This window comes from Hyperoodon ampullatus (assembly GCF_949752795.1).
Source record: "Hyperoodon ampullatus genome assembly, chromosome: 4".
In the NCBI taxonomy this organism is placed as follows: Eukaryota; Metazoa; Chordata; class Mammalia; order Artiodactyla; family Ziphiidae; genus Hyperoodon; species Hyperoodon ampullatus.
The window spans coordinates 13,298,658-13,314,247 of NC_136917.1; the positions used below are offsets into that span (position 1 = coordinate 13,298,658).

General features: G+C 48.9%; 1 protein-coding gene across 2 annotated transcripts in view; it reads right to left on the reverse strand.

Annotated features, from left to right (window-relative positions):
- SLIT3 (slit guidance ligand 3) overlaps nucleotides 1–15,590 on the reverse strand; it is a gene marked incomplete at its 5' end in the record, with an annotated part of 578,559 nt that overhangs the window by 92,221 nt on the left and 470,748 nt on the right. For both annotated transcript variants that reach the window (XM_079702652.1, XM_079702651.1), the window contains 2 exons: nucleotides 4,014–4,177; nucleotides 5,892–6,035. In XM_079702652.1, the coding sequence (XP_079558778.1) occupies nucleotides 4,014–4,177; nucleotides 5,892–6,035 (308 nt within the window). The remainder of the gene's footprint in view (nucleotides 1–4,013; nucleotides 4,178–5,891; nucleotides 6,036–15,590) is intronic.

Consider the following 15,590-nt stretch of genomic DNA (forward strand, 5'->3'; position numbering starts at 1 on the left):
CCTTCAGTAAAGAGACAGGTCACGGTTCCTAGTGGTCTAGCAAAGCTGCAATGCTCTTCTTTAGAAAAAGTCCCTCTGATGTCTCCTCAGTATCCTTCAAGGCCCCCAGAAACCCTGGCTGACAGATGGTCATCACAGATCAATCAAGGTATAGTAGAGAAGGGGTGTGACATTGAGAGAAAATACATGTTCCTAGCAGGGAGAAAGTCAGGGAAGCCCCAGGGCCCTGGGTTTGGGACTGAGAAACCCACAGTCACAATGGTCATGACAAGGAGCCTCTTTCAAACTAAGAAAAGGAAAGAAAGTGGAAGATACCAGACTCTAGGGTCCTTCCTGACTTCCGCCATGACTGTAAACCATGGAGTGGGCTGGGGAGACCAACAACCAGTTGCTCTTGATGCCATGGGCCCAGGGAGGGTGCCCAGCCTTTACACCCTTGTCTGCAAAAGCTCAGCGGCCGTTTTTATGAATTTCCACCCAAGCCGTGAAGAGGAGACGTGGGCATCTTGAAGAGACCAGAGTCAGGGCATCTGGAAGAGACCAGACTGGGACCCTCACTGCCCTGACCTCTGACAGGAGCGATGGGGTCACCGTTCCTCCACAGTGTGTTTTTAGGACAAGATGGTGGCAGCATATTGACGTGTATAGGTTATCTGTGATGACTGACTGGTTAGTCCAAGTCACTCCACAGCTCCGGATCTGGCTCCACCTCTTGCTAAGCCCTCCCATCCGACCGACTAGAGCTGGCCACTGTAATTTAGACTCAACTCTGCTTTAAGCCCCTCCGGACAGGCAGGGCTCTGCGAACACTCTGGTTTGGGGATTTCGTATTCAAGTTTGATCAGGTCCTCAGCACCAGAGCAGGGAAAATCCAGCCCTTTCATGCCCCTGTCCCCAAGCTTTAAAATTCCCCTCCTTCTCTGGTTTTCTTCAACAGAAAGAAATGGAGGGGCCCAGGAGAAAGTTATCAAGAAACTTCTCAGTATATCAGAAGTCCTGGGTTACAAATCTTGTCCTGAAAATACCACTCTATAGTCTTAGATAAGACTTACTGCAGTGTGAGCCTCATTTTCTTCCTCTCTAGCACGGACTGGGTAATCTCTGGGGGCTCTAAAGTTTTGTGATTCCCTGAGAGGTGTCTTGCTCTTTGCCATCTTTGTACAGATGAGGACAGGGAGTACACCACTCTGTACTTTTCACCACCAGTTTCTTCTTGGCAACTGGATCTCCACATACAAAGTCGGGGAGGCATGACGGAAGGCAGACAGCATCTTCCAACTGCCAGGTGCTCCCCCGAGGATGGGCTTGGGGTCTTAGGCAGCCAGATGGTGCCTTTTGAGGAGGCCTTAATCTGATGGTCAGATTACCCCAGCCGGCAGCATTCACCTCTAACCCGATCTTGCTGCCCAGGGCAGCGGATACAGCTGATAGAGGCAGACATGGGAAGCCAGATGCCCAGCCTAAGGAGGGGCTTTATGCGTTGCAAGAGCAGCCCTCAAATTGGCTCCTAATTACATCAGCTGTCTTTGCAATGGGAGTGCTTTTAGGGGAAAGTAAAACGCAGACTTGTTATCTGTCAAATCCAGTACATGTCACCTGCTCCTCCTTCTTTCTTCTTGAGCTTCCTGGAAACACAGAGCTTTAGAGCTATGGCTTCTGCATCCCTCAATGCTAAGCAGGTCTGGGCCCCAGTGCCTCTCAAAGCCAAGGCCTTTGGAGTGCACCAGTAGCTAGCTCTCCTGACCTCTCTTGCCTGTAGTTACATAAAATAAGAGCGTATAGAATGTTATATGTTAGGATCATCACAGCTCTAACTTTCTCTACCTTTAATAAGAATAATCTTTCTGGTTAGTATTGATGTATAAAAATTTTTTTAGACAGGGTCAATCCAAAAACCCTGTCCCTTTTCCCTATTTGTGTCTCTTTAAAATGTCCAATCATTCCCACCCCACAGAGGAAAAGAAGCCAGGGTTTCTCCAGTGCAAAGATAGGTAGGTAGTGGCATATCTCGAGCTAGAACTAAGCTCTGCTGTTTCTAGGTCTGCTGGCTGCTTTCCTCTTTCTCCTACTGGGTTCTGTCTGTACCCCATCCCCAAACCCAGCCTACAGTCATTCCGAGGCAATGGCTGATCCCTGGGCTGATTCCATCCCCACCCTATGCCCCAGGGTCTTGGCATCAATCAGGATCTCAAGATCATGATGGGACCACCCCCCCACCAGCCTCCAGACTGAGGGATCAGGGTTGGCAGATGGCACCCTGCCCTCCTCAGCCACTTATCACCCCTCTTCTTGGGCACAACTGCTGTTAGAGGTAATTAACTCAGCCCCAGCCAGACATGGGTAGGAAGAGAGGAGGCAGACGGAACAAGAGGTGTAAGTCACGAGGAAAGGGCCCGGGGACAAGACGGTTGGGCCTCAGGGCCCAGCTCTGGGCTGGGAGAGCGTTTTCCTCCCTGAGATGCTGCGGCCCCAAGAGGGAACTTAAGGAAAGAGTTCAGGGCCTGAGGTTGGGGGCGGGGCCGAGAGGCTGGGGGCGGGGCCGTGAGTCTGGGGAAGGAAGTCATCCAAGCAGCTGGGCCTCCTTCGCAAATGGCCCTTCTCTCCTACATGCCGCGTGGTGTTGAGGAGCGAGCCAGACCTGGGGTCCGAGCCTGCCTTTACCATTTGCTTGCTGTGACCGTGGGGTGTCCCCTCACCTCTGAGCCCTCAGCTCCCTCTGCTGCAGCAAGGGGACCTCTCCTGCTCATCGCACAGGACTATTGGAAAAAGCGAGTCAAACTAGAAGCCCTGAGCACAGTGCTCATGAGGGGCAAGAAACTGCTCTTGTGACTGACATTGTTATTCTGGGGAAGACAAATTGAGATCAATGTCTCAGACTGCCGCAGAGTCCCTGGGGTCCCTCCAAGCCCTCTCAAGGTATCTGCTTCTGTTGAAAAAAATAAAGCAGCTCAGGCTGATCATTCTGGAGGCATGGACTGAAGAATTTGACTTTGAGGTCAAATGCAACGTGAAAGAAGTGGAGGTCTGCCTGCTGGTCTTCTCCCGGCGACTAGGGCCGACACTAGCCTTCTCCCCAGGAAAACCCACCTACACAAGATGCTCCGGGCAGGGAGAGAAGAACAGGTCCTGCTGACACACAGATTGTGAGGGTTGGCTTCACCCCATCTCACTACATCATACTATCAACGCCTCACCATTGGGAGCACAAAGCAGCTTGGTGATTTTTTTCCAGTAGCAAACAACACAAATGATAGTCATTTTGAACTGCCTGTTCATCCAGCTCTTGCGTCAAGGAGAGCAACTTCTCTTCCCAAGATGAGCTGAGAATTCCCCTGCCATTCACCACGCCCCCTCCCCGTTTCATCTCTGGGTGCAGTAGGGAGGAAGGTTTCTGGAGACAGCTTGGGGGCTAGAGAGCAAGGCTTTGCTTTCTTTCTGAGCAACACCCTTTGCTGTTCTCTCCATGATCAGAATGCACCCATCTGGGGTGGAGGAGAGAGCAAAAACGTCTGTGAAACCTAGAATACACTGTGGTCCAAGGGCTGTACCGAAGGTGGCCATAGAGGGGGAGAGGAGGCCCCCAAGGATCCATGCTTCCTGCAGCCTGGCCTGGGGTATATTTATTTCTCTATCTGCCACTTGGGGAGCATGATTTGGAAACTAACACAATACAAAATAAATAAATCATGGCCTCTCAAGATCGCATGTGTCCAGGCTGCCTCATCCGCTCGTTTCCACCTAGCTCGGGAGATGTGCTGCTGCCTGGGTTCTGTCTCTCCCCAAATCACCCCCCTTCCTCCCCACAGTGCTTTTATTGTGTGTGTGTGTTTTATTTTAAATCCATAAGCTAATTGGTTTTCTGCAGGGCTAACTGAATTTTCCCAATTTAATTTGCAAAGATGCTTCCCAGGAGCCATTACAGCGCGCGCTGTCCTCCAGATTGGATTACTGGCCTCTCCGGGGCTGCTGTACTCTGAGTCGGAAGGTGGGGCCCTGCCCCATAACCTGATTACCTGAGCAGCGGAACTTCTTGCTCTTGATCTGGCTGATGCGCTTGTTGGCCAGCCGGCGCGGGCTGCTGCAGCGGGCCCCGCTGGTCTCGATGGGGTTGTCCTGAAGGTAGTCGGCCAGCCACTTCAAGTGGCAGTCGCACACAAATGGGTTTTGGGCTAAGTGGCTGCGAGAGGGACGGGAGTTAATCAGATGGGACCCCTGGTGCCATGGTCCGCCACCACCCTGCCTGGTGCTAGGCTCTGGTGCCAGGCTCCCTCCCTCATTGCCCCAGGAGGCCTCGGGGGAGGTGGGAGCTGCTCTCAGACAAGACCCGGAGAGGGGGCCTGAGGTCTGCTGTCTGCAAAAAGACAGTCACAGGTGCAGCCGGCATCCCGCCTGGGGAATCAGCTTGCCTTACTCTCCCCACCTGGGTCAGGACCCACCCCTGATCGTCTCCAATCTCACCCACGCCAATTCTGAAGGGCAATGAAAGTTGCAGGCTTAGGGTTTATGCTGAGAGCAGACTGAATTTTATTTCTCCAAGCTCAGGAACACCCGGTACATAAAGCAGCTGGCATGGTGTCGGGCACAGGGTGCGTGTTCCATTTATAGTAGCGGGTTTTGTTCTTACCACCCTCAGCATCACAAGGGCAACAGAACCATGGGCCTAGCTTTCCCCGGCTCAGTGAGAAAACTATCCAAAGCACCACACTCAGTGCTCAGCACGTGGTCGGGGTTCAATGTGTAGCAGCTGCTCTTACCCTTTATTGGCTCCCGTCTCTGGCTACAGGGGCAGTAAGTGCCAGATGACTCAGAAGGGCTCCAGAAGCCCCCAGGCTCATGGTCAGGCCTGGGGCTGGAGCTAGGGTCTAAGCTTAGGGGTGGAGCCATCAAAAACACGGGCTGAGATCTGTACTCAGGTGTCATCTATCTAACGGAACTATTTATGAACGTCTGCAGTGCTTGGCAGTGAGGAACTGTTTCCTAACGAGGGTGGTGAAATACTCCCGTATTCTGGTACAGTGTGCTTGTACCAGAGGCTTGGTTTTGTGGGTGTTGGTGGGCAGGAATGGGTTATCAGCAGAGGTGGAGCCTGCTCAGAATACAGTGGCCACAGTGGTTCAAAGAGCAGGTGAGAAGCCACTTGGCCTGGATTCAAATCCTGCTTCTTACTAGTTGTGCAACCTTGAATAAGTTACTTCACTTCTCCGTGCCTCTGGTTTCCTCACATAGAAATGGGGGATCACAAAAGCACCTACCTCCTAGGGTTGTTGTGAGGCTTAACTGTTTGGATACAGGGAAATCACCCAGTGGGGTGCCGAGCACGGTGTGAGTGCTTAGTACAGGCTAGCGCTATTATGATTTCAAAAAAAAATTGTTAAAAAAAAAAAACAAAAAACAAAAGGGCTTCCCAGGTGGCGCAGTGGTTGAGAGTCCGCCTGCCGATGCAGGGGACACGGGTTCGTGCCCTGGTCAGGGAGGATCCCACATGCTGCGGAGCAGCTGGGCCCGTGAGCCATGGCCGCTGAGCCTGCGCGTCCGGAGCCTGTGCTCCGCAACGGGAGAGGCCACAGCAGTGAGAGGCCCGCGTACCGCAAAAAAAAAAAAAAAAAAAAAAATTGTTTTTTCTTGGGCAAGCCATACAGCATGTGGAAATGGTAGTTCCCTGACCAGGGATCAAACCCACGCCCCCTGCATTGAAAGTGCAGATTCTTAACCACTGGACCGCCAGGGAAGTCCCAAGCTAGTGCTATTATTAATATCCCATTCTCACTGCAGGCTCCAGGACTCCTCCTGGACGTGCTCACCCTGCTTTCGTTTTGAATGTTCTCTGCGACTACGTGTTTGGGGTTGCTGGCTGCCTGGGCATGCACTGGCACTCGAGGTGGCATACTCACAGCGTCTGGATGGCCTGCAGAGGGGCGAAGAGCCCCTTGCTGATGGTCTGAAGCTTGTTGTCATATAGGGAGAGCAGGTTGAGGTTCTGCAGGTCCTGAAACGTGTTCACCCGCAGGCAGTTGATCTTGTTGGCATTGAGGAGCCTGCAGGCAGGAGAGAGGCTGGTGACTCACTAATCCTTGTGATGACCTGCAGTGCTCTCCTTACAGCAGGGGCTCCCGCCCTCAGCACAGAAAGAGAGGGACTTGCATGCCTGTGGCCACCAAACCTCCGAACGCATCTGGGCACTCATGCACCCGGTCACCACGGATGCTGTGTGGCACACCGATCACTTGGAGACTTCCCCCTGCACCCACGCTCTTGGAGGGAGACCCAAAATGGCACCGTGTGCTCCACTTTCTGCTTTAGCATGCAGAGCTTCCAGGACTCAAAAAAAATAAAAATAAAAATAAAAAATCATTTGGCACAATTATTTTGATGCTTTAGCTGATTGACTAAGGGTAATTTTGATTCAGAAAATTCCTTAGAGTTCTTTTGGATCACTGAACCCGTTGGAAAACTGATGAAAGTTATAGGTCATCGTCCCAGAAAAAATACAGCCGTGGGTAGGCATGTGTGCACACACATACACATCTTTTCTCTCTCTCTCACACACACACATAAACACACACGCACACATACACATCATTTCTCTCTCACACACACACACAGAAACACACACAAACACAAACACACACATGGATGGAGTCCTGTGTGATTCCGCAAATACACCACGCATGTTCTGAACACGCTCTTTACCCCTTTCATAAGGTGATTCCTTCTCCTCCTCTGGATCTAAGCCCAAATGTCAGCTCCTCAGAGAGGCCTGCCCTGACCCCCTCATCTCCAGTATGACCCCTACTATTGTCTCTCATAGCCCCCTATTTATTTCCTTCTTAGCACTTCTCTCAATTTGTGGTTAGAGGATATTTGTTTGTTTTCTTGTTTATCATTTGCCTCCCACCCAAGACGGTAAGTTCTATGATGGCACAAATGACATTATTTTATTCCTCCCTTTATTCCTAGTGCTTAGCACAAGCATTTATTAAGAAATACACTCAACTCCATATGCAAATCCAGGGGGTCACTCTCCTCTAAGGTGACACCTATCCCCCAGGGTCAGCCTTCCTATCCATGAGGGACCCCGTTCTGCCATGGTTTTAGTTCTTCAGACCCGCCCCGGCCAACCAAAACACCAAAAAAAAAAAAAAAAAAAAGCATAAAAGGAAGCTGTGTTTCTGGTGAAATGCTAGTCCATCCTAGGTGATGCCATTAGGGTTGTAGAAGTGTTTTCCAGAATGGGGCTGGCAAGGCAAGCACTTTGGGTCCTACAAATGTCCTTTATGATCCTAGACTGACTAGCTGTGCCCTTGAACCTCGTGTAAAATCATTGCTCACCCACTCTTGAATGAAAGTGAGGGGGTTACTAAACTAACCAGCAAAAAGCTGGAATTTAAAAAATTTCTCTTTTCAATGCTGGCTCGGAGCTTCCCTCATGGGGAGGGGCCCATGGGATGCATCATGGCTGGCTTGCCTCTGGAGGCTCTTGATGTCAGGGTCCAGGGGACTGGAGCTGGTAACGGAGGGGCTGCCATGGGAGCTCAATCATCCATGCCCCCACTCCCTTGCTGCAGGCCCGTCCTGTGAGGCAGGCAGCTGTGGCAGTGACAAGAGGAAGAAGAACTGACGTTTAATCTGGTTAATAACGGTCAGGGTCCCAAGGGTTCACACAGATGTCCTCCTGCCTCCCAGTGGCAAAAAAAGCTCGCGTTGCTAGAATACTTTTCATGTTTTCCAGCGTGCTTTCCTGACATCCTTTTATTCTCACAGTAACCTGGGCAGATGGGCAGAGCCAGCCTTGCATGTTACAGTTGAGGAAACTGAGGCTGAGAGTTTGGTGGGCTTGTTCAAGGTTACACGTTTCCAAGGCGCATGCTGGATGCAGTTATGGTACTCTAGGTCTCTGGAGGGTTTGGTTTCTTCTTTATGAATGTCTCATCTACCCCACCCATCTGTCTATCCCCTTTGTAGCAATTTCCCCCAAGAATTTACTGTGCTTTGTATATTAAATTTTAGTCAAAATCCCCCTATTTGGGGGGGTATTTCAAGGAGGATGCTATGGAGCAGAGAAACAGGGAGAAGAGCGAGAGGATCCAACAGGGCTAAGTCCCCACGGGTCAGGAATGAACCCTTCACACACAAACATTTTTGGTTCTCTTGTTTAAAAAAAAAAATAAAGTATGCGGTAGATGATTTGTTCCAAAGCTTGATGTTCAGGGCCTTTTGAGGGCACCATCTTGCTAGGAAATATTGAATTATCAATAAAGAGACCAGGTCAGAAATGCCAATCTCATGACCTGAGGATAGAATCCTCCCTGCAGCATCTTGCAACATCCCACATGCAACTCTGTTCATTCAGCCCTCCCAGTGTGTTAAAAACTGGGAAAAAACTATAATGAGGTATCACCTCACATCAGTCAGAACGGCCATCATTAAAAAGTCTACAAATAACAAATGCTGGAGAGGCTGTGGAGAAAAGGGAGCCCTCCTACACTGTTGGTGGGAATGTAAATTGGTGCAGCCACTATGGAGAACAGTATGGAGGTTCCTTAAAAAACTAAAAAAAGAGTCACCATATGATCCACTCCTGGGCATATATCTGGAGAAAACGCTAATCCGAAAAGATACATGCACCCCAATATTCATAGCAGCACTATTTACAACAGCTAAGACATGGAAGCAACCTAAGTATCCATCGACAGATGAATGGATAAAGAAGATGTGGTATGTTTATATATATATATATATATATATATTTATATATATATACACACACATACACACACACATATATATATATACACATATATATATAAAATGTAATATTACTCAGCTATAAAAAGCTGAGTAATATATATAAAATGTATATATATATAAAAAAGTATATATATTTATATAAAAAATATATAAAATGTATATATATATAAAATGTAATATTACTCAGCTATAAATATATATATAATATATATAAAATGTAATATTACTCAACTATAAAAAGAATGAAATAATGCCATTTGCAGCAATATGGATGGACCTAGAGATTATCATACCAAGTGAAGTCAGACAGACAAAGATAAATATATGGTATCACTTACATGTGGAGTCTAAAATATGATACAAATGACCTTATTTACAAGGCAGAAACAGACTCACAGACATAGAAAACAAACTATGGTTACCAAAGGGGAAGGGGGGGTGGGGAGAGATAAATTCAGAGCTTGGGATTAGCAGATACAAACTACTATACATAATGGAAAAGAATTGAAAAGGAATATACATACATATATATGTATAACTGAATCACCTTGCTGTACATCAGAAGCTAACACAACATTGTAAATCAACTATACTTTAACAAAAAAATTGGGACATTTCTCTCTCTCACTCACACACATCATATTTCTATTTTCTTTTGAAAAAAATCAGAAGCTCTGGTAACACTGGGCCCACTGGAGGCAGCCATGGGGTGGCTGCCCCCTTTAGATAAGACATATGCTCTGTTTGCCACAGTCCTCACTATTCCCTATTGTGTGCCCTTCACAAGTTTATTCTACTGACCTTGCCTGAGGAGGCATTTAGATTTGAGACTCTAGTGTAGATTCATGAGCCCAATTGCTGTACTTGGTTCTGGGGAATGCCAGACACTGGATAAGGCGGATGGCTACGGGGAGAGAGGAATGCAACTCTGATCTGCCTTGAAAGGGTATCTAAACTGCAGGCCACTCTGGCAACCCTCCTCACCCATCAGAACTATCGAGGCTTCTTCTTCTGCCCACTTTCTTGTTCCCTATTGCTCCTAGATCTCTCAGCATGAGGTGTTATCGCAAAGATGTAAGGCATCAAAACAACCCAGGCTGGCACAATTTTGAGGCAAAGATAGCGCATAAGCAGGAGCAAAAGGAAACACAAAAGGGCAGAGTCTCCCCATCACTTATTCTCTCCCAGGATGCTTGGCTCCCTAAGGCAAGATGCATCGGTGCAGGGAGAGATAAAATTAAGCTGCTTATCCAGATTTAGATGCCGAGGACAGCCTCACTGATCTCCAGCACAGGCGACATCTAACAGCCTGTCTTTCTGTCCTCTATCCTTTGGGAGGAAGGTTGGCAGCTACTCAACTGGGTCTGGCTTCCATGAAAGGATCTCTGAGCTCTCTGGTACATGGACAAGAGTTGCAGGGGAATGAAACAAACAAACAACATCCTAATCATTTGTAGAGACGTGGATGGACCTAGAGAGTGTCATACAGAGTGAAGTAAGTCAGAAAGAGAAAAGCAAATATTGTATAATAACGCATATATGTGGAATCTAGAAAAATGATATAGATGATCTTATCTGCAAAGCAGAAATAGAGACACAGAGGTAGAGAACAAATGTATGGATACCAAGGGGGAAAGGGGTGGGGTGGGAGGAATTGGGAGACTGGGACTGACACATACACATTTTTGTTACTATGCATAAAATAGACAACTGATGGGAACATACTGTATAGCACAGGGAACTCTACCTAATGCACTGTGGTAACCTAAATGGGAGGGAAGTCCAGAAGGGAGGGGATATACGTATGTGTATGCCTGATTCATTTTGCTATACGGTAGGAGCTAACACAACATTGTAAAGCAACCATAGTCCAATAAAAATTAATTTAAAAAAACACCCTAAAAAATAAAAATAAAGAAAAACCACCCTATGATGGAGCAAACAGAGAGTAAACAACTATTTGAAATGGGGTTCAGCAATTCTGTAAGAAGTTCTGAACATAGGCCTTCTCCCTCTTTCACTGGACGGATTGATTCTGCCTCTTTCTCCATCAAGGCTGCTTGATCTGTCCCAGTTCATTCCCCTTTGAGAAGCAGTGGTGTAACTGCTGTGTGAATTAATAATAATGCAGCAGCATCGCCAGAGACCACAGCTCTGTGTGCAGCCCTGTGCCAAAGGGTTTCCAAAGCACTTTCCATGTAGTATTTTCTTTCACCCTCACAGCAGCACTATGAGTGTCCTCGTTTTTCTGATGAGGAAACTGAGGGTCAGAGTGGTGATGGATTTAACCAAAGCTGCCCAGTGAACTTCCAGCCTGAACGACTCCAAAGTTCCTCTCTCATCCATCATGTAAAATCCATCTTCTCATTCCTGCGCCTGGTGGAAGGTGTTGCCTGTTTCTGGGGAGTGGCTGTTTTCGCTAGCTTCGGAATGCACCTGGGCACACTTCAGGTGGACGTCTGGTTGGGTCCGGAAGACTGCTTGCCTATTGGTTGTGTAGAGGCATCAGGAGTCCTGCTGACTCTTAGGGAGAACCCAGCACCGAGCTGCTGCGATGGGACTGCTCTTTGAAATGCTCACTAAACTGTCATTGGCACCGTGGCAGGCTCTTCACTGAGTGGCCTGCGCCTGTGCAAAGCAGGATCTCAACCTTCACGCATCATTGACTAAATGCTGATTTAGGAGCTAGTATGTTTGGCTATGTACTCTCCTCACCCTGAACTCTCACTCAAGGCAGACCAGGGGACAGCGATGAAGCAGAGACAACAGCATCCCTTATGCAAGATGGGATGCTCCAGCTCGCCTCATTCAAGAGGCTGCCTGGTACTCAAACTCCAAATTTTGATGCCCCCAACTAGATCTCAGCTTGATCCGTTATTGGATCCAGCGAGGGGGGAGGGGTTGGAGATGTACTGTGTTCATCAATATTTCCCCAGAAGCAGATCCAACCATCTTGCGGGGCCACCCGCTCCCAGACCCACCTCCCAACGGAAACGTGGAGGTCGTATAAACAAAAGAGAGATGGTAGTTGGGCAGGGGTGGGGCTGAGATGATCAGGCCAGGTTGAACAGCTGGGACCACATGACCTAACAGGTAATAAGCGCTATGTGGGGCCAGGCACTCGCGCAGCTCCTTATATATATTAACTTATGGAATCTCCATCTGACAGATGATGAGACCCCTGGGACTCAAAAAGCTTGAGTACTTTTGACCAAAGTTGCACAACTAGTAAGTGGTAGGTTGAGATTTGGATCCATGCTATCTTAGTTCAAAAGCCTTTGCTCCGGGCTTCCCTGGTGGCGCAGTGGTTGAGAGTCCGCCTGCCGATGCAGGGGACACGAGTTCGTGCCCCGGTCCAGGAAGACCCCACATGCCGCAGAGCGGCTGGGCCCGTGAGCCATGGCCGCTGAGCCTGCGTGTCCGGAGCCTGTGCTCCACAACGGGAGAGGCCACAACAGTGAGAGGCCCGCGTACCGCAAAAAAAAAAAAAAAAAGCCTTTGCTCCCACTCCCATGCCTATGAAGGGACTGTGGGAAGCGCCCGAAACTCGTGGAAGGAGGTAGAAGTAGGTTTTTGTAGCCACTCCCATTGACTTAGTGATGATTCTACAATAAGACGAAAGCAAAGAGCCACGCACGCTCCCGCCAGAGGAAATTACAGAGAGTGCGAGTACACATACATCACCTTCTAAACTTACGTCTAAGGGTTATGGCTCTCCGAGGCACTCTTTCCGCCCTCCCCTTCACCGAGCCCTTTCAGCTTCCACATATGTTCCATGTCAAGAGGTATTAGCACTCAGCCCATCGACTAACCAACCTAACGATGCGGCGGAGAGATAATCCTTTCCGGGAGCTGTTGCCTTCAGAAAAAGCAAGGCAGGAAACAGAAGCCATTGGGAGCCTCGGAGCCGGAGCGTGGGGCAGAGGGGGAGGGGAATGACTAGCACGAGTCCTCAGTCTGGGCTAAGGAGGGCTCTTCTGATTCCAGTCCTGCTGGGGCACCGGGCCTGGCCCGGCCAGAAAAGTCCCAGGTGCTCTCATCGCTTGTAGCAGCTCGCAGCCTCATTCACTCAGGGTCCAGGTAACAGGGGGGAGATGGGCCACAGGAGGGAAGTGAGGTCCACCCTGACCTGTGAAAAGGACCCCCACATCCAGTCTCCCTAAAGAGGCCACATGGTTGGGGTCACTTTGTAGCAGCTGTTCTTACTCTTTATTGGCTCCCGTCTCTGGCTACAGGGGCAGAGGACCGCTGAGGCCCCACTTCTAGCTACTGTCCATGCCCACATCTCCTCCTCCAAGAAGATTGCCCTGAGCTCACAGCCTTTGCCGCAAGGTTTGGAAAACACAAACATCTGGAATCAGGCTTAATGATAAATTGCATCAAGATCACCTAGGTAACGCCAGTGGTTCACATATGGATTCAGTGGCCCCGAGCTCTCATTTGGGTGATATTTATATTCTCCACATCTGCCCACGTGTCTGCGGAAGACAGCGGTTTAAGGCTACTCCTCCTACTTATACGGTGTTTGTCTGCAAACACCAAAAGCATTTTCCAAACCTGGAGTACAAGGTCTTCTCAGAAAACGTGTCAAGAAAGAGCCGAGCAGCCCCTTCCTGCAGAGTAAGTGAAGCCCTTCCGGGAAAGACCATGGCATAGGGAGATGGGCCCAGGCTCTCGCCAGGCGGGGGGGACTTCATGGAGCCTCCTTTTCTTAACGTGACACTGGCGGACTTCACGGAGTCTCCTTTTCTTAAAGTGACACTGGCGGGGGGTAGGGGGGACGGGTCAGTTTCTGTTTCATAAACACTCAGATGCATCCATAGGAAGGAAAAGATGTATCAACAACCCCATGGCATAACCCTTTCTCTGGCTCCTCCTGTAGGGGAATCATTTTTCAGGAATGGGTTACAAAGGCTCTCTGTTATCAAAAAAAGTTCTCTGTGTATCCCTGCAAGTATTTCCCACTATTAAGCACTGGCATTAACTATTAGTGAGGATGCCAATTAGGGGAGCCATTCTGGACCCCTGATTAAGCTGCAGGATTTAGAGTTAACCCCTCTCATTATTGTGTCTTTCTCTTTTAAAAAAAATTTCTTTAGAATGAACCCTCTGCCACCCTGAAATTCTTTATCTACTAATTGTAATAAGGACCACTCTCTTGCCTTAGAACAAACATGCTATTATCTTTCCCATATGAAATATGGGGGATTTCTTTTGACCTTTGGCAACCTCCTGAGGCTGGACATGGGGAAGAACCTGGTGACATCTGGTGCCACGAGGTCAAGGACTTCTGACCCCGCCCAGAATCTTCTCTGAGCCTATGAATAGGTGTTCTGGGCCACGCCATGCTAAACACTCACACAAAGAAACAAGAGGAGCCCTCCAAGTCCCTGGGGGCAATGATGACGCTTTCTTCTCTCCTGATAATCACTGCACTGCTGGTCATGGGCTGTGGGTTGTCATGGTGACTCAAACTGAAGTGCAGCAACAGGGTGGCCTGTCTGAAAAATAGGACCTCCTTTGAATCCACAGATGTAGGAGGGCACGAGGAAGAGGGTGCAAGCAACGGGGACCTCCTAAGGTAATCAGAGGGAAGCTGAGCTTCTGAGAGACCGGATGAAACGGCCACCACCTGCTCTCAGGAGATCAAGGGCCTCACCTAGTGTGACCTGGCTTGCCCCTTCCCTCCCCAACAGCTACTAGGGTAGAACTTGCCTATCTGACTGCTACCTGGTTACTAATCAGTCCTTTAAAAGGGATAAACCATTCACTCAATGACCAAAGCATGGAATGATTCCAGAATTTAAGTCCCCTCAAGAGCTTTCCTTAGGAAGTTCCAGGTACACAAGAGAGGGAAGAATTCCTCCCTCAAAAATGCATCACAAAGGAAGTCTGCTTCTACTGTTGGGGAGAATTCTCATCATCTCACCTCAACCCAGTCTTTAAGAACAAGCAGCTTCTTTTTTTTATTTTTTGTGGTACACGGGCCTCTCACTGTTGTGGCCTCTCCCGTTGTGGAGCACAGGCTCCGGACGCGCAGGCTCAGTGGCCATGGCTCACGGGCCCAGCCGCTCCGCGGTATGTGGGATCTTCCCGGACCGGGGCACGAACCCGTGTCCCCTGCATCGGCGGGCGGACCCTCAACCACTGTGCCACCAGTGAAGCCCAAGAACAAGCAGCTTCTTGATTGCCCTCTTACAGGGCTCAGCTCAGACTTTAGTGGGGTGAGGACAGTCAACCAGAGGAAGTTCCATGGGACACAGGGGTCTGTGATTTAGACTGAGGCTTAACAAGAGGAACTTATCAGTTCCATAGTACTCCCTCCTTGGCTTGAGCCAGTGAGGAATTCTTGTTTCGTGTATCACAAAACTAGCTCTGCAGATTGGCCCATGACTGGGTCAGAAGCAGATATCTCTGGTGTGGACTCCAGATTCAGACTGCTTGGGTTCCAACGCTCCATCACTTACATGCTGAGAGACAATGGCCAAGTTACTTAACCCATCAGTTGCTCAGTTTCTACATCTATAAAATGGGCCTCTGAACAATACCTTTCTCTTAGCATGGTTGTAAAGGTTAGATGAGATGATGTACATGAAATTGCTTAGCACAGGTTCTGGAACATATTAAGTATTCAATAAATGGTAGCTGTTATCATCATCAGCAGTAGTTGTACTTGCAAAACAGCTGGTGAGGGAAAGTGAGCTATAGGGAGCGGAGTTTTGCTCACTGCCCTGTAACTGGCATGTTGCTTGGAAAACTCCAAGATGCTCCAGTGGTCTTGTCTGCCTTCCAAGAAAATCAAACAACAGGTGCCGGGCTGTCTTAACTTATTCCAGCCCTAA